The 18,304-nt window shown below is 42.0% G+C and overlaps 1 protein-coding gene across 1 annotated transcript in view; it reads left to right on the top strand.

Moving 5' to 3' along the window:
* Window positions 1-17,970, top strand: part of LOC103108300 (liprin-alpha-2) — a 430,491-nt gene extending 412,521 nt beyond the window's left edge. Inside the window, 3 exon segments of the mRNA XM_060191502.1 lie at window positions 14,191-14,350; window positions 15,553-15,644; window positions 17,865-17,970. Coding sequence (XP_060047485.1) covers window positions 14,191-14,350; window positions 15,553-15,611 — 219 coding nt within the window. The 3' untranslated portion in view covers window positions 15,612-15,644; window positions 17,865-17,970.
* The last annotated feature ends 334 nt before the right edge of the window (window positions 17,971-18,304 follow it).

Below are 18,304 nucleotides of genomic sequence, written 5' to 3'. Positions count from 1 at the left end.
GAGAAAGAGAGGGAGAGGGAGAGGAATAGGGGAAGGGAGAGGGAGAGAGAGAGAGAGAGAACCAGGGTCTTAAACCCAGGTCCCTCTGAACTGTCATGTATGCACCACCACCCAGCCCCTTGCCTTTAATCAGCATGGAAACTTTTCTCTGTGTTGCCTTGTAGTTGCTATTAGCTCCGGCACCAATATTCAAAGAACAGAATTAAAAACCATGACTTAAGACTCATGAATCACTGGCTTTTCTGTAAATACTTGGATATGTGCTGCATGAATTATATCTTACAATGGAGTGGTGAATGGAAAATATCTACGCAGCAAGTCAAGAGGTCACAGCTACAGCTGGATGTATGTGTAGTCTGCAGGGCTGCAGGCTGACTTTTCCAGATAGAGAGGCAAGAGAGAGACACCACAGAACAGAAGCTCCCCTTGGCATGGAGGGGGTGAACTCAAGTCTGGGTTTTTACTGTGACAAAGCCAAGCCCCTGTCCAAGTGAGCTGTCTTTCTGGCTGCAATTTAAATTTCTGTCTACATTTACAAGCATGAGGAGGGCCTCACAACATAGCCCCAAGGAGTTGTAGAGAAGCACATACCTGCACCTACCAGATAGATAAAACGGAGACATTGAGAACAGGGATTCTCAGAGAATAATAATACAGTCAGCGCATACATGATACATTGATTTTGCCCACTTTGACTTGAGATGTCAGTGAAGTTAGGCCTCTATGCTAAATGAAAAGTAGTTCCTATTGTTTACAGCCATGGGGATTTCACCTGAATGTTTATACCCACATGAAGTCACCTGCTCTAGCAAAGGCAGTCACACACAGACAGGGGTAGACTGGCCTTCTGCAGAAGGGGAGCGCAGTGATTGGGAATGACAAGATCTCAGGTGGCTGGTGCACTTGGTTGGGCACATGTGTCCATGCTCAAGGACCCGGGTTCAGTGCTGCGCCTGTGGCCGAACTTCACAGATGGCAGAGCAGTCATCTCTCTGGAATAGCTGCATTTCTTAGAAGCAGAAGAACAGTATCAACTAAACTCTCATTACATGTTGCTTCTTACAAACTTAAAGCAATTGTAGGGAGCCAGGTGGTGGTGCACCCAGTTAAGCACATATACTGCCCAGCACAAGGACCTGGGTCCAAGCCCCAGCTCCTCACCTGTAGCGGGAAAGCTTCACGAGCCGATATCTCCCTGTCTCCCCACTCCTCTCTCAATTTCTTGGTCCCATAAAATAAAAAAAGAAATAGGGAAAATGAAAGACTGCCAGGAGCAGAGGTTCCTTAGTGCCGGCTGTGTGACCCAGCAATAAACCTGGAGGTAAAGAATGATAATAATCATAATCATAATAATAATAATAATAGTATAGTGCAGGCACTTTGTGCATATGCCAAGAAGGAAGATATTATACCATTAAAAGGTATAATCTCTTGTATATAAGAATTATATTTATTTATAAAACTAGTCACATTATAATTTTACATGTTGACAGCGGTTTGACTCTACACCATTCCAACCACCAGACAGAGTTCTGAATCTTCAGTCTCCCCACTGCAAGCCACCACTGTTCCCCCAAGGTTGTAGACATGGGCCAGCCATCATCACTATAACTTTCTGTCCACATTTATACAAAATTGCCCCTTTTTATCCTGATTAAATCCTCTCTTCCCCTCCAAGCCACTCATGACAACATTACTACCTCCATGTGTCCCTCTCCTTTTTCTCCTCTCTCTGATGGAGCTGGTGTTCAGAGCCCTCTTACCTTCATCCTATCACTCCTCCCCCGTTGAGAGTAAGGATCAAGGTTGTTTATGGGGAGCAGAAGGTAGGAGTTCTGGCTTCTGTAATTGCTTCTCCACAAGACATGGGTGTTGGCAGGTGGATTCACACCCCAGCCTGTTTCTGTCTGTCCCTAGTTGGGCAGGGATCTGGGGAGGGGAGGTTCCAGGACACATTGGTGAGGTCATCTGCCCAGGGAAGTCAGTGTGGTGCCATGGTAGCATCTGCAACTTGATGTCTAGAATGTGGCAGGACATAAATTGAGACAAAATGTTTAATGGATAGGAATCCAAAGTGGGATCAGAGCAGATGAGATTAGGGATCTTGGGGTAGAAAAAAGCTAGGAAGTCCATTTTAGGCATGTTCTGGGGGGCACACCACTATCGTAGCTAGCCTGAAGTTGGATAAAAATGTTGTCTGAGAGAATAGTGTCAGAGTAGAGAAAGGGGCTAGAAAGTTGGGTTAGGGTAGGGCACAGAGTAGATCCCATTCTTGAAAAAAAAAATCTGTGGATACAATTAGATATTTACCACCATCCTCCTGATCCAGGGTATGTGTGTGTGTGTGTGTGTGTAGCACCAGAGCCTCTGTAATCTCTGAGTCCCTATTGCTCTGTGTGTGTGTGTGTGTGTGTGTGTGTGTGTGTGTGTTTGTGTTGGTATGCTTCTAATTTTGCTTCTGTTTCATTTGGTTTAATCCCCCCTCCTTAACACTGTATTCTACTTACATAACCACTGTTAACTAAGCACCGGCATGCCTGCAGGGTACTGGTTTGATCCCACTTAAAGCTGCTGTCTATTTACATAAACCACTGTTAACTAAGCACCACCCTCCCTCCAGGGCATTGGTGGTTCAGTGGTAGAATTCTCACCTCCTCCACCCCCTCTCCTTATAACACCCTGATTTTCACCAGTCACTTTTTGCTCCACCCTCTCTATGTCACATCCTGTTTACACACTACTTGGCAAGTATATATAAGGACAGGATTGTTTTAGTTTAGTTTAGTTTTAGATGGCTTAGATTGTGCTGTGTTCCACATGAATAAAGAGATATTGCATACAGCTCAGCCATGAGTCTCTGGTCATCTGTCTCCTGCCTACGAAGCTAGTCCGGCGTGTGTGTGTGTGTGTGTGTGTGTGTGTGTGTGTGTGTGTGTGTGTGTGTGTGTGTTGCACTAGAGCCTCTGTAACCTCTGAGTCCCTATTCATCTAAGTTCACAGCTCATGCCACAGCCTGGAACATTCTAGGCTGCACTCATTTCAGGACCCATCTTCCTCGAGTGGCAGGGCAGGATACCTCAGCTTCCCTTCAGAGACTGGGGCAGTGCCTCCCATCACTGCTCTATGGTGAGGACAAGTTCTTAGGAGGGCCCACAAGAGGGCTTTTGATGACCAGTGGTGGTGTAAGGAGGGATCCATTAGAGGTCTAGGCCCATCATATTTGTGTGGGAGTCCAAGGATTCCCTCATTAGAGCCCCAGATGGTGAGGTAGTGTGTTGTTGACTAAAAGGGACATTATTAAGTGACCCAGTCTCTTGCCCTTATCGAACTTTTGTAGTCCCTTCTTTATCTGATGATGCTAGACTTTCTCTCAGTTGTTTAGACATTGAGTATCATTTGTTGAACCCAACCAGTATTGGTATTTTGGGTTCTGTCTTCTTTGGGCCCTTCTGCTAGGCTTCCCAGCTAATCTGGTCTAAATCCAATTGATTAGATAATTTATGGTGCATTTTTTAAAAAGAAATTTTAAAGATTTTATTTATTTATGAGAAAGATATGAGGAGAGAGAAAGAACCAGACATCACTCTGGCACATGTGCTGCCAGGGATCGAACTCGCGACTTCATGCTTGAGAGTCCAAAGCTTTACCACTGTGCCACCTCCTGGACCACTTATGGTGCATTTTTAAAGAAATTTAACTATAATTGAGCACTTTAATTTTGAGTCATATACTTGCCCCATGCTTACACGTACACCTGTACCCAGTCCCCTAAAGCCTAGCCTATATCTGGTACCTGTTACTTAGTTAAATGACATGTCATCATCTAAGTGGATGTAGGTAGTTCCATGTTTTTGGAAAGGTCTCACCAAATTTGAGGAGTTGCAAGGTTGACTTCTCAGGCTTGGTATCTCTGGTTACAATTCACAGTAGAATTTCAGTAGCAGCATCATTTGGGGTGGCAGCATCAGTATAGATTTGTTTGAAGTCAACAGAGGTGGTATGGAGGTAAGGAAACATAGAGAAGAAATATCAAGAAGTATGGGCATAGTCCCAGAGGTACCAGGACTAGGAGAAATGAAGGTCTTAAAGAGAATGCAAGGAGTTTTTTATAGTCTTAGAAAGAGATTAGGATATCAATAACTAATTATTATTATAACCAGGTTAGTTGGGGGGTTGTTTTCTATGATAATCCAATAGTTAGTATCTATATTAATATACTTGACTTCACCCTTTTATTGGTATCTCAACCTCTTTGTATTTTACGTACTAGAGGGCCAAATGGTCTTGATATGTCTGGCCTAAAATTATAGTTGATTAAGATGATTAAAGAGCTATAATTGCTGATTCATTTTTAGAGCTCCATAGACAATTTAATCCTATTATCAGAGTTTGATCATCTTTCAGATCTAAAATATTGTGTAGGTTAAATCAAATATTTGTGCTTAGGGCTATGGTCGAGGCAGTTAGGGAACTTGCAATACTAAATCCACCTCTCCCAACATGTTACATTAATAGTGATTTATGAGAATATGAATTAATAGGATTAAAAGTCACCCTTTCCCGCCACTGACAGCCGGTGCCCACCCGCCTCTCCTCTAGGTAACCACTCTAGTTTTCCAGTTTAAATATGGGTTGTGTTGTGTCTGGTTGTTTATTTATTTACTTTTATTATTTCTTTATAAAAAGAAAACACTGACAAAACCATAGGATAAGAGGAATACAACTCCACACAGTTCCCACCACCAGAACTCTGTATCCCATCCCCTCCCCTGATAGCTTTCCTATTCTTTAACCCTCTGGGAGTATGGACCCAAGGTCATTGTGGGATGCAGAAGGTGGAAGGTCTGGCTTCTGTAATTGCTTCCCCACTGAACATGGGCATTGACAGGTTGATCCATACTCCCAGTATGCCTCTCTCTTTCCCTAGTGGGGTGGGGTTCTGGGGAATCAGAGCTCCAGGACACATTGGTGGGGTTGTCTGTACAGGGAAGTCTGTTTGGCATCATGCTAGCATCTGGAACCTGGTGGCTGAAAAGAGAGTTAACATATAAAGCCAAACAAGTTATTGATTAATCATGAACCTAAAGGTCAGCATAGTGCAGACAAAGAGTTTGGGGGGGGTCCTCCATTTTGTAGGTAGCTAGTAGGCATATTTTAGTCATATTCCAGAGGGCCTGTGGCTATACTAGTTTTTTTTCCCTGAGCCTGAAAACTGACATGCATGTGGATCCAAGTTAGTGTCGGGGGAGATGATGTCGTGGCTAGAAAAAGGACCAGAAAGCTGGATCAGGGAAGAGAGTAGCTCCCAAATATAGGAAAGGTGTATAAATATTGTTGACTATAAACCCCATCGAGTTGATATGATCTGGGGCCCATATTCATTTTAGGAGCCTATGTGACCTCTGCATCCCTGTAGATCTGAGCTCACATTCTGTGGTCATCAGTAGGAACATTCCAAGCTTCCCCAGTATCAGGACCCATCTCCCTCATGTGTAGCATAGAGTATGTTGTCCAGCCTCCCTTCAGAGGATAGAACATTCCCCACTGTTGTGGATCCAAGTTGAAGGCAAGATCCTATGGGGCTCCACAAAGGGTCCTATTGTGTTGTTCCTGATATAGATGACTGGTAACAATGGAGAGAGGGATTTATTTGAGGTCTAGGCCCATCATGTCTGTTTGGGAATCTCAGGACGCCCCAACTAGGTCTCCAGCTGATGGTGTGACCTAATAGTGACTATAGAGTCATCATTAAAGTATGCCAGTCTCTTGCCTTACTCAGCTTTTTCAGTCCTTGCTTTGATAAGGTTAGCTTTGGAGTGAGTGAGGGAAGTGTAATAGGAAGTAGGTGAGGAGGGTATCTAAGTCTAAGTAGACACTATTTCATTATGAGCTTCATGCTGACTCACTGTAGACTATTGTGTACTTTTGCTTTCAGGTATATATTTTTCCCTAATGTATGCCCTAATGTACATGTGAACATATTTCCTATCTCATGGTTATTTATTTTAAGTATGTGTGTTCAGTTCTTTAAATTCCACATATGAGTGAAAGCATCCTGTAGCTTTCCTTTACCTCCTTGCTTATTTCACTAAGCATAATGTTCTCAAGATCCATCCATTTTATCTCAAAGGATGTAAAATCATCTTTTTATTGCTGAAGAGTACTCCACTGAGTACATGTCCCATAATTTTTTTAAATTTCTTTATTGGGAGATTAATGTTTTACAGTCAACAGTAAATACACTAGTTTGTACATGCATAACAATTCTCAGTTTTCCACATAACAATACAACCCCCACTAGGTCCTCTGTCATCCTTTTCCAGGACCTATACTCCCCCCCCACTCCAGAGTCTTTTACTTTGGTGCAATACACCAACTCCAATTCAGGTTCTACTTTTATTTTCTCTTCTGATCTTGTTTTTCAACTTCTGCCTGAGAGTGAGATCATCTCATATTCATCCTTCTGTCTCTAACTTATTTGACTTAACATGATTTCTTCAAGCTCCATCCAAGATGGGCTAAAAACGGTGAACTCATCATTTTTAATAGCTGAGTAGTATTCCATTGTGTATCTAACCACAACTTGCTCAGCCACTCATCTGTTGGTCCCATAACTTTTTTTTTTAATTTTTTATTTAAGAAAGGATTAATGAACAAAAACATAAGGTAGGAGGGGTACAACTCCACACAATTCCCACCACCCAATCCCCATAACCCACCCCCTCCTATGGTAGCTTTCCCATTCTCTAGCCCTCTGGGAGCATGGACCCAGGGTCGTTGAGGGTTGCAGAAGGTAGAAGGTCTGGCTTCTGTAATTGCTTCCCCGCTGAACATGGGCGTTGACTGGTCGGTCCATACTCCCAGTCTGCCTCTCTCTTTCCCTAGTAAGGTGTGTCTCTGGGGAAGCTGAGCTCCAGGACATATTGGTGGGGTCTTCAATCCAGGGAAGCCTGGCCAGCATCCTGGTGGCATCTGGAACCTGGTGATTGAAAAGAGAGTTAACATACGAAGCCAAACAATTTGTTGAGCAATCATGGATCCCAAGCTTGGAATAGTGGAGAGGAAGTGTTAGGGAGGTACTCACAGCAAACTCTAGTGTACTTCTGCTTTCAGGTATATATTTTGCAGTAGTTTATGGATACGTGTGCACATAAGCTCTCTCTCACAGAAACTGGTGTATATCTAGGTTATGGGACTTTGTTAGAAAGTGAACTACCTGAGATGAAATTAGAGTGTTCTATAAAAGGAAAGGTCTCACCCGAGTAATGAAGCTGAAGGGTTGTCATTCCACATGTGAAGTCTCTGGACACAGTCTGAGGTGAAGCATGTTGAGGTGGCAATCGTTGCGTTGGTTAGGTTGTGATCGGCGGATGCAATATTATTTGGTTTGGATTGGGAGATGCATACGGGAAAGTGGGCCCTATCCAAGGGTTCCAGGACTGGGGGAAGTAGGGGCTCTATAGTGGAGATGTGAGGTTCCTGCTGTCTTAGGGTTCAAAAAGACAATCGATAGTTAATGTTACCATCACATTATTTGTTAATTGGGTTAACTTTGAAAAGTCCCTTTGTTACGGTTTGCTGTACAGTATCCAGTATCTTGTATATAGCTGTGCTATTGGATGCTTCTAATCTACTTGGTCTAGGCTTTTGAGAGAGTCCACATATCAAATACACAGCCTATATATTAAAAAGATTCAGTTTGTGTTTTGAGAAACTTTGAGACATACAATTGATTTCCCCCTCTCATATTAATTAACTACTGATTTATATGTCTACATTTTGCTAGGAGTATACATAAACACCATTCCCACCACCAAAGGACTTTGACCCATCCCTCCCGTTCACTCCCACCCCCCACTGGCCCAGGAAGCTGCATGTCTACCCCTCACCACAGGGTTTTTACTTTGGTGCCCTACTTACAATTTGATCAGGTCCTGCTTTTAGTTTCCCTTTCAGATCTTCTTAGTCAGCTTCTGTTGATGAGTGGGATCATCCCATACTCATCTTTATCTTTCTGACTTAGTTCACTTAACATAATTCCTTCTAGCTCTGTCCAAGATGGGTCAGAGAAGGTGGGTTCATTGTTTTTGATAGCTGCATAGTATTTCATTGTGTGTATATACCACAGCTTTCTCAGCCACTCATCTGGTGTTGGGCACCTGGGTTGCTTCCAGGTTTTAGCTATTATGAATTGTGCTGCTATGAACATAGGAGTACACACCTCTTTTTGGTTGGGTGTTATGGAGTCCTTGGGGTATAACCCCAGGAGAGGAATTACTGGATCATATGGAAGGTCCATGTCTAGCCTTCTGAGAGTTTTCCAAATTGCTCTCCACAGAGGCTGGACCAATTTACATTCCCACCAGCAATGTAAAAGGGTTCATCTGTCCCCATATCCTCTCCAGCATTTGTTGCTGCTGTCCTTTTTAATGTATGCCATTCTTACAGGAGTGAGGTGGTATCTTAGTGTTGTCTTAATTTGCATTTCTCTGACAATCAGTGACGTAGAGAAGTTTTTCTTATGTTTGTTAGCCTTTTGGACCTCCTCTGAGGTGAATGTTTTGTTCATATCCTCTGCCCATTTTTGGATGGGGTCATTTGCTTTTTTGGTGCTAAGTTTGCTGAGCTCTTTATATATTTTGGTGATTAGTTTCTTGTCTGATGTATGGCATGTGAAGATCTTCTCCCATTCTGTGAGGGGTCTCTCTGTTTGTTTAATAGTTTCTTTGGATGTGCAGAAGCTTTTCAATTTGATGTAGTCCCATTGGTTTGTTTCTGCTTTAGTCTTCGTTGCAGTTGGGTTTGATTCATCAAAGATTTCCTTGAGGTGTATGTGGGAAAGTGTTTTACCAATGTTTTCCTCTAAGTATTTGATTGTTTCTGGTCTGCCATCTAGGTCTTTGATCCATTTGGAGTTGATTTTTGTTTCTGGTGAGATAAAGTGGTTCAATTTCATTCTTCTGCATGTTTCAACCCAGTTTTCCCAGCACCATTTATTGAAGAGACCCTCCTTATTCCATTTAATCCTTTGGGCCCCCTTATCAAAGATTAGATGCCCATAGGTGTTGGGATTTACTTCTGGGCTTTCAATTCTGTTCCACTGGTCTGTGTGCCTATTTTTGTTCCAGTACCATGCGGTTTGATGATGATGGCTTTATAATATAGTTTCAGATCTGGGAGTGTGATGCCTCCATTTCTGTTTCTTTTCCTTAAGATGGTTTTGGCAATTCTAGGTGTTTTCATGTTCCAGATAAATGATTATAGTGTTTGTTCTATTCTCTTAAAGAAGCTTGGTGGAACTTTGATGGGTATTGCATTAAATTTGTATATGGCTCTGGGGAGAATATTCATTTTGATGATATTGATTCTTCCAATCCATGAGCATGGGATATCTTTCCATTTCTTGGTATCAGTTTCTATTTCCTTGAGTAGCGACTCATAGTTTTCAGCATACAAGTCTTTCACTTCTTTGGTCAACTTTATTCCTAGGTATTTGATTGATTTTGCTGAAACAGTAAATGGGAGTGATTTCTGGATGTCTTCTTCTTCAGATTTAGTGTTTGCATAAAGAAATGCCACTGATTTTTGTACATTGATTTTGTAGCCTGATACCTTGCTATATTGCCTAATAACTTCCAGTAATTTTCTACTGGATTCTTTAGGTTTTTCTATGTATACTATCATATCATCTGCAAATAGTGAGAGCTTGACTTCTTCCCTTCCAATCTGTATTCCTTTGATTTCTTTCTCTTGCCTGATTGCTATGGCAAGAACGTCCAATACTATGTTGAAGAGTAACGGTGACAGTGGACAGCCCTGTCTAGTCCCCGATCTGAGGGGGAATGCTTTCAGCTTCTGTCCATTGAGTATGATGTTGGCTGTAGGTTTGCTATATATAGACTCCACTATCTTGAGGAATTTCCCATCTATTCCCATTTTTTGTAGAGTTTTGAGCATGAATGGGTGTTGGATTTTGTCAAAGGCTTTCTCTGCATCTATTGAGATAATCATGTGGTTTTTTGGCCTTGCTTTTATTGATTTGGTGAATGACATTGATTGACTTACAGATGTTGAACCAGCCTTGCATTCCTGGGATGAATCCCACTTGGTCATGGTAAACAATCTTTTTGATGTGTTGCTGTATCTGGTTGGCCAAGATCTTGTTTAATATTTTGGCATCTATGTTCATCAGAGATATTGGTCTGTAGTTTTCCTTTTTTGTTCTGTCCCTATCAGCTTTTGGTATCAGGGTGATGTTGGCTTCATAAAAGGTGGAAGGGTGTATTCCTGTTTCTTCAATCTTATGGAATAGCTTAAGAAGTATGGGTATTAACTGTTTCTTGAAAGTTTTGTAGAATTCATTTGTGAAGCCATCTGGTCCAGGACTTTTGTTGTTGGGGAGATTCTTAATAACGGTTTCAATTTCTTTGTCTGTGATTGGTGCATTTAGATTTTGTAGTTCTTCTTGGTTCAGTTTTGGAAGTGCATAGGTTTCTAGGAATTGTTCCATTTCTTCCAGATTCTCTAGCTTGGTGGTATATAGTTCTTTATAGAAGTTTTGCAGGATTCTCTGGATTTCTGTGGTGTCAGTTGTGATATCTCCCGTATCGTTTACAATTCTATTAATTTGAGTCTTCTCTCTTTTTTGTTTGGTGAGTCTGGCTAGGGGTTTGTCAATTTTGTTTAATCTTTCAAAGAACCAACATTTGGCTTCATTGATCTTTTGTATGGTTCTTTTATTTTCTATGTTGTTTATTTCTAGTCGAACTTTAGTGATTTCTGTCCTTCTGGTTGCTTTAGGGTTCCTTTGTTCCTCTTCCTCTAAGTCCTTGAGGTGTGCAGTAAGGTCGTTCATTTGAGCTTCTTAGTGGTGTTTAATATGTGATTGTATGGCTATAAGTTTCCCTCTCAGTACTGCTTTAGCTGTGTCCCAAATATTTTGATAGGTTGTGTCTTCATTTTCATTAGTTTCCAGGAACATTTGAATTTCCTGTTTGAGTGAGTCTCTGACCCAGTGGTTCTTAAGGAGCATGTTGTTTAGTTTCCAAATTCTGTGACTTTTAATAATTTTCCGTTTGTTGTTAAATGTTAGTTTTACTCCACTGTGGTCTGAGAAGATACTTGGGATTATTTCAATGCTCTTGAATTTACTGATGCTGTCTTTGTGGCCTAACATCTGGTCTATCCTTGAGTATGTGTTATGTGGATTTGAAAAGAAGGTGTATTCCAGTTTTTTGGGGTGGAGGAGTCTGAAAATGCCCAAGACGTCTAGTCTTTCGATCTCTTCATTCAATTCTCTTGTATCTTTATTGGTTGTCTGCTTTGTTGATCTGTCTAAGTGTGAGAGTGGTGTGTTAAAGTCTCCCACTATTATTGTATTACTATTGATGTATTTTTGAAATTCTTTCAGTAGATGCTTAATGTATTTAGATGGTCCCTCATTGGGTGCATAGATGTTAATAATTTTTAAGTCTTCTTGGCTGATTGATCCTCTAATCATTATGTAATGTCCTTGCCTATCTTTTATTACTTTATTTAATTTAAAATCTTACGTGTCTGAGATGAGAATGGCTGTTCCTGCCCTTTTTTGTGGTCCGTTAGCCTGTATGATAGTTTTCCATCCTTTCACTTTAAGTCTGTGTTTATCTTGTTGTGACAGATGGGATTCTCGCAAGCAGCATATGGTTGGGTTATGTTTTCTGATCCATCCCCCCACTCTTTGCCTTTTGATGGGTGACTTTAAGCCATTGACATTTATTGATATTATGGATTTAATGTATTGTAGTGCCATTGTTCTAAAAAAAATTTGTTTGCTCTGATATATTGCAAGTATTATAGTGATGTTCTTGTTTATAAGAGGTCTTTTAGTACCTCTTTCATGGCCGGCTTGGTGATGGTTGCCTCCTTTAACTGTTGTTTATCTAAGAAGGTTTTGATCCCTCCATCTAGTTTGAATGAAAGTCTAGCAGGATATATTATCCTTGGTTGAAACCCTTTTTCATTCAGGGCTCGATAGATATCTTGCCACTCCCTTCTGGCTTTTAGAGTTTGAGTGGAGAAATCTGCAGATAATCTTATGGGTTTTCCCTTGTATGTGACTTTTTGTTTCTCTCTTGCAGCCTTTAGGATCCTTTCTTTATCCTTACTTCTTCTCATTGTGACTATGATGTGTCTTGGTGTCTTCAGGTCTGGGTTGATTCTGTTTGGTACTCTCTGGGTCTCTTGAATCTTGATGTCCTTTCTGTTATTCAGGTCTGGGAAGTTTTATTCTATTATTTCCTCTAGACTGTTTGCTTCCCCTTCCTCTCTTTCTTCCTCTGGCAGGCCAATTTTACGAATGTTACTTCTTTTGAGATCACCCCATATGTCTCTGTTGTTGTTTTCGGTGTCTCTCAATCTCTTTTTAAGCTCTTTCACCTCTTTCTTTGTTTTCTCTAACTCATCCTCTGTCTGACTAATTCTGTTTTCTGCTTCTGTTAGTCTGCTTTCCCTTGCCTCAGCTTCTTTCTTCATTACAGCTATTTCAGCTTTCAGTTCTCTAATTGCCTCAAGATAATCAGTATTTTCCTTGGGGGTCTCAACTGTTGTTTCCCTAATACTGCCATTCCTTTCCTCCAATGTTGTTTTCATTTCTGTGATTAATAAGTTTATTATTGCTTGCATAATTTTCTTATCTATGGTTACTTCTGGCTGATTTGTAGTTTCTTCTGGGCTCTTGTCTTCATTCATTGGAGTAGCAGTTTTATTTGTTTTTGATCTACCCATTTTTTTATTTATGTGTTTCTTTTTTTATGCTCTATTGTTCCTCAGTTGTTGTGTCTTGAGCACAAGTAACACTGTACTAAATACCTTTATGACAATTGCACTCACCAACCTCCGGAATTACAGTAGCAACTGAAGAAAGTATTGAAGTAGTTTAATCGTTACCAGTTAGCCAAACAATTTCTCCAGTCCGTGAAAAAATAGTAACCAAATCCCAGTGAAGAAAGAAAAGAAAGAGAGGATAGCAAGAATAGACAGTTAAGCAAATCTACTATCCACTGTATATTCTAGGGATAACAAGAGGGGAAAGGGAACTAGAGCAGAGATACACACATAGAGAGTCCACTCTGAGTCAGATTTCTTCCCCAAAGTAATTCACAAATTCAGAAAGGCAAAGAAGAAGGAAGAAGTGTATGACAAGATTAAAAAAAAAAGAGTGAGAGACAAGAGAGAGAAAAGGGAGAAGATAAGAAAAAGAGTTGTAATTAAAGAGCAGTGCAAGGAACTTCCCAAATGTGTATCATTGGATTCAAAAAAGCACCCTGTTTGATGGTGTGGGGGTATCCTGCTAGGAACTGGTCCCCAGGGACTGCTTATGGGGGGGGAAGGAGGTATGCTTGAAAATTAAAAGGAAGAAAAAAGAATTTTTTTCCCCTACTCTAATTCTTAACCCAAATTAAGTTATAGTCACCTCCTTGTCACCGCTATGAGCCCTTATTGGCTGGCCTGCTAAAGGCAGAAAATCCTACTGTTCCAGGAGATGTGTTCAGAGCTTAGCGGCTAGCAGCTTCTCAGTCCGCCATCTTCCGGGAAACCCCCCCTCCAGACTTTTTTAAAGGATTTCTCAAAAATGAAAACTAGCTCCAAGTCCTTTGATCCAATGAGAGCTATACTTAAGAAGTCTTTGGATCTGCCCTCAGGGTCGCTGTGGTCCCTGGAAACTCCCAAGAGAAAGCCCCCAAGCTATAGTGCTCCCTCCGGGTCCTCAGCCGGCCGCCCAGCAGCGCTCTGCAACCGGTGGAGGAGCCGCCTTCCCGGGTGGAGGACAATGCCCGGCGCACCCGCCTTGCCCGCTGCCGCCTGCGAAGTCTGGAGCAGCCTGCCCACTAGTCCGTGCCACCTTTACTCTAATTCTTAACCCAAATTAAATTATAGTCACCTCTTTGGTGTCACCACTAGGACCCCTTATTGACTGGCCTGCTAAAGGTAGAAAATCCTACTGTTTCCAGAAGATGTGATCAGAGCACACGCTGCTAGCAGCTTCTCAGTCCGCCATCTTCCTGGAACCCCCCCCCATAACTTTTTTATCTAGTCATCTGTAGAAGGGCATTTTGGTTGCTTCCAAATTTTGGCTAGTGTGGATAATGTAGCTGTGAACCTGTATGTACATATATCCTTCTCTGCTCAAACTCTTAACTGTTTTGGCAGAGTGACGACAAGAATTTCAGGCGTGGCTCAACCTGGAGAAGGCAGTTCCCTCCCCGGGAGGTCCACGGAATCAGCATGATGCCAGGGTCCTCAGAGACACTACCGGCTGGATTCAGACTCACTACAACATCTGGGCACTCCAGAAAAATGCCAACGGATGGTACAGTAGCTTTGCATTCTTGCTGATGAAGTAAAAGCTCGTGTGGCAAATGCTGGTATTCCTCTCTGGCCTTGCACAGCTTTCTGGAATTGGTTCTTTTCCTCGGATGCTTTTGCTCTGCTTGACTTTTACTTTGCTTTCATCAAAATCCAGGCCCTTGTATATTACTAATGCATGAAGTCATGGCATTTAATCCACACTCCAGAGAAATTCATCCTGAGAAAGGACAATTTCTGCTAATGTCCACATCTAGGAAGGATCATTGATACGGGCATGATTTCTGTTTCTCTACTCTTCTGTTTCCAAATTAAATTGTTAGCTTAGAGATCAGAGTTAGACTAATGTCCTCTGTAAGCCTCCCTACAGGTGTGGAGACTAGAAATCATATATTTCACCTCAGAATCTCAGACTAGAGAAATATATTCATATCCACATACAGGGGGGAAAGCTTCACGAGTGGTGAAGCAGGGCTGCAGGTGTCTCTCTGTCTCTCTCCTTCTCTATCTCCCCCTCCCCTCTCAATTTCTCTCTTTCCTATCCAATAATAAAAAATAAAACAGAAATATTTTCATCCATGACCAGGGTAGAAGGTCTTAAATGAACAAGCTCAGCCTTAAGAAGAAAATTGAGCAAACACAAAAGCCACAGTCATTCCCCAGTCCTGACTTCCTTCTGTGGACATTAGGCTTGCTTTCTCCACTTCACCCAGGAAAATGGCCATTCTGGGAAGAGACAGCTAACCAAAGCTCTTTCCGGTCCCCTTTCCCAACTGACACAGCAACTTGGAAGTATTATTGCATTCAGGTCATGTCTCTCCTGGCCCTTAGAATTAGTTCCAACCTCCACTGTGATCTTCATTTCTTCTCACGTGTTAGAAGTTAGAGAAGCTCTCTTAGACTTTGAGGAGAAAACTCTGCAAACTCACTAGGAGCACAGCTCTGCTTCACACACGGTCACTATTTAAAGCTGGTGTTCTGGGGAGGAGTACGCACCCCTCAAAGCTCAGTTGACACTGGTAACGTTCACTGTCCTTGGCAAGTCTCTAGAGAAAGAGGGCCACAAGTATCTGAGAGCAAGGTCTACCATGAGTAGGAGCTAGGGTCCCTTTAAAAGAGGGGTAAAAAGGAAAAGCAGAACCTTCCTCACATGCAGTTTTTGTGACACGCCTCCACGTCCTGCTAAAGCCTTTTCTCCGTTCGCAGTTGCCTCATCGAGACTGCAGAGGCTAGACAACTCCACTGTCCGCACATACTCATGTTGACAAGCCCCTCCAAGGAGACAGCACTGACCTGCTGTGAGTAGTTTACCTTGGCCAACAAAAACAAGCTCCCCAGACAGCAAGAATCAGAATGGAACAGACACAGGCCAGCCAGCATGCAGGGCAGTGTGTGGGGTGGCGTCTTGCAGTCAGAAAGGGAGCAATCCCACTGGATTGCTAAAGGGCAAAGAGCCAGCTCTGAGTCAGGGTCCCAGCCCCCACTGTCTGCTGGTTCTAGGCCTGATGAAGACGCCTGTTAATAAGCTGATTACAGATCAGTGGGTTACAACCACACTGCTTTCTGCTTTCTAGTGGCATTTGAGACGTGTAGACATAGTACTTGGTTAATGAGAGGCAGCTCTTACAGTGTATTACAGGTTTACGCAAATATTTTCTTAAGAAAAGTAACCCGGGAGTCGGGTGGTAGCACAGCGGGTTAAGCACATGTGGCGCAAAGCCCAAGGACTGGGTAAGGATCCCAGTTCGAGCCCCCGGCTCCCCACCTGCAGGGGAGTTGCTTCACAGGCAGTGAAACAGGTCTGCAGGTGTCTACCTTTCTCTCCCCCTCTGTCTTCCCTTCCTCTTTCCATTTCTTTCTGTCCTATTCAACAACAACAACAACATCAATAACAACAACAATAATAACTACAACAATAAAAAAGCAACAAGGGCAAGGAAAGGGAATAAATGAATATTTTAAAAAAAGAAAAGTAACCCTAGTAGGTACACAGTTCAACAGTGGTAAAGTAGGAGAATGATTTGAGCTGGTTCCAAATTAAAGAGAGAAGTTGAACTAAAAAATATGATCATTGAATTTATTTTTATCAAAATCCTTTGTGGAAAACAAATAGGAATTTTAAATGTCTGGAACTAACACAGGGACCAAGTGAAATTACTTTATAAAGATGGTAGGATGAGTAGTAAAACTGACATATTTTTTTCAGAAGATATATCGTGTTTGTATTCAGAGAACTATTTCATGGACTGTACTTCTGAAGTCATATAAAAATGTCTGTATGGATAAACCTCACTTTTTAAATTACCTTTCTTTATTTACTGCATAGAGAGCCAGAAGTTGAGAGGAAGGGGGAAATAGATAGGGAGAGAGACAGAGAGACACCTGCAGCCCTGCTTCACCACTTGTGAAGCTTTCCCCCTGCAGGTGGGGACCAGAGGCTTGAACCCAGGTCCTTGCACACTGTCGCATGTGCACTCAACTAGGAATGTCACTGCCAGGCCCTGATCAACTTCATTTAATGTGAATGAAACTTTAACCTAAAATGGTACTTTGCCAATATTGCTAAATGAAGTAATATCTTGGGGGGAAAAAAGGCTGCATGAAGCAATGGTAAGAGCCAAGTGTGCACAGGTGGTTGACAAAGACACAGCTCACCATGTGCTGTGAATGAATTCATTGCCTTGATTGACTAATAAGAGCCATACGGCAGGATGGTGATGGTCTTTAGAGTCACTGTTTGCAGCTGGTGGTAATAACACAGAAAGCTTTCAGGTGAGATATTTGATTTCAGAATATAAAACCCTAACATGAAAAATTTTAATAACAGCATCTAATTAGGCATGACCTAAAGTTTACAATGATTGGGTTAAATGAGAAACTTTCAAAAACAAAAAAAAGAACCTTCTGCACATCCCTTGATAATTTCCCCAGGAACTACAGATATGTCACTAGTCCCCAAAAGATGACTCCCTCTGATGAGTTGTGCTTGCTTCTCAGCTCTTAAAACATTGGGTAGAATTACCCTACTTGCAGCCTATGTCCTGTGCATGATGCTCATGTTTCCTGGTTTTTTGTTTTTTGTTTTTTCATGAAGTGAAAAAAAGGCATTTGTTTACAATCCTTTCATCTAGGAGGGTCGGTTTCGGTTTTTCTGTTTGTTTGTTTTTTGCTGTTAGCGCATTAACACTTTGGTTGCTAAAGTGATGTGGGCTATAATGCTCTTTCCTATCAGGAATACTAGTCCTAAGCTTCCTAGGACTGGACAGGATGGCAGGGGTCCTGTCACTGACCTAGATGCTCTGTGTCTTTTTAAACGTCCTCAAAGGTGGATGAGCACAGAAATCGGCAGCAAGGTCACAGGTGCTGATGACCCTGGCTATTGCCTAGACCCCCAGGTGGCATATTAACCCTTCTGGGCATAGAACGGGCAGGGTGCAGGGAAGTCGCTCGACTGTAGCAGAAGGGAGTTGTCCAGCCTGAGCCTCTCCTGAGCTGATGCTGCCCATTCCCTGTTTCAGATGTGGTCTTCTCTGCCTATTCTACCTGAAGTGCACTACCAGCGGAGACCAGCCAGCAGGGAAAACCTCCGGAAGACTGCATGCACTTGCAGGAGTGACACATGGTGGCTCACAAAAAGCTGAAAATGTGATTTTTTTTTCTGGGGGTGGGGGTGGGGGTGGGTGGGTGTGAAATCAGATCTTATGTTTGATCTGATTACTGCGATCGTAAGAAAAATGCATCAGTCGTTTGAATAAGAAGAAACATTTGCATCTGAAGTGCAAGAGATGCTTTTATGAAATGGAACCACCTGTTTTTCTCATGTGTTCTTGTAATATACTAGGCCTTTCTGTCTTACTGTGTACGTATTTCTTTTTAAATGTGTAAGTCTTATGTAAATGGATATAAATATGATTTTTTAAAAAATAAAATATATGGTTCATGGAGTCACAAGTGCAAA

Source organism: Erinaceus europaeus, chromosome 5 (assembly GCF_950295315.1).
Source record: "Erinaceus europaeus chromosome 5, mEriEur2.1, whole genome shotgun sequence".
Lineage (NCBI taxonomy): Eukaryota > Metazoa > Chordata > Mammalia > Eulipotyphla > Erinaceidae > Erinaceus > Erinaceus europaeus.
Note: the sequence above shows the minus strand (reverse complement) of the source record. Positions and strands in the feature narration are given on the sequence as shown.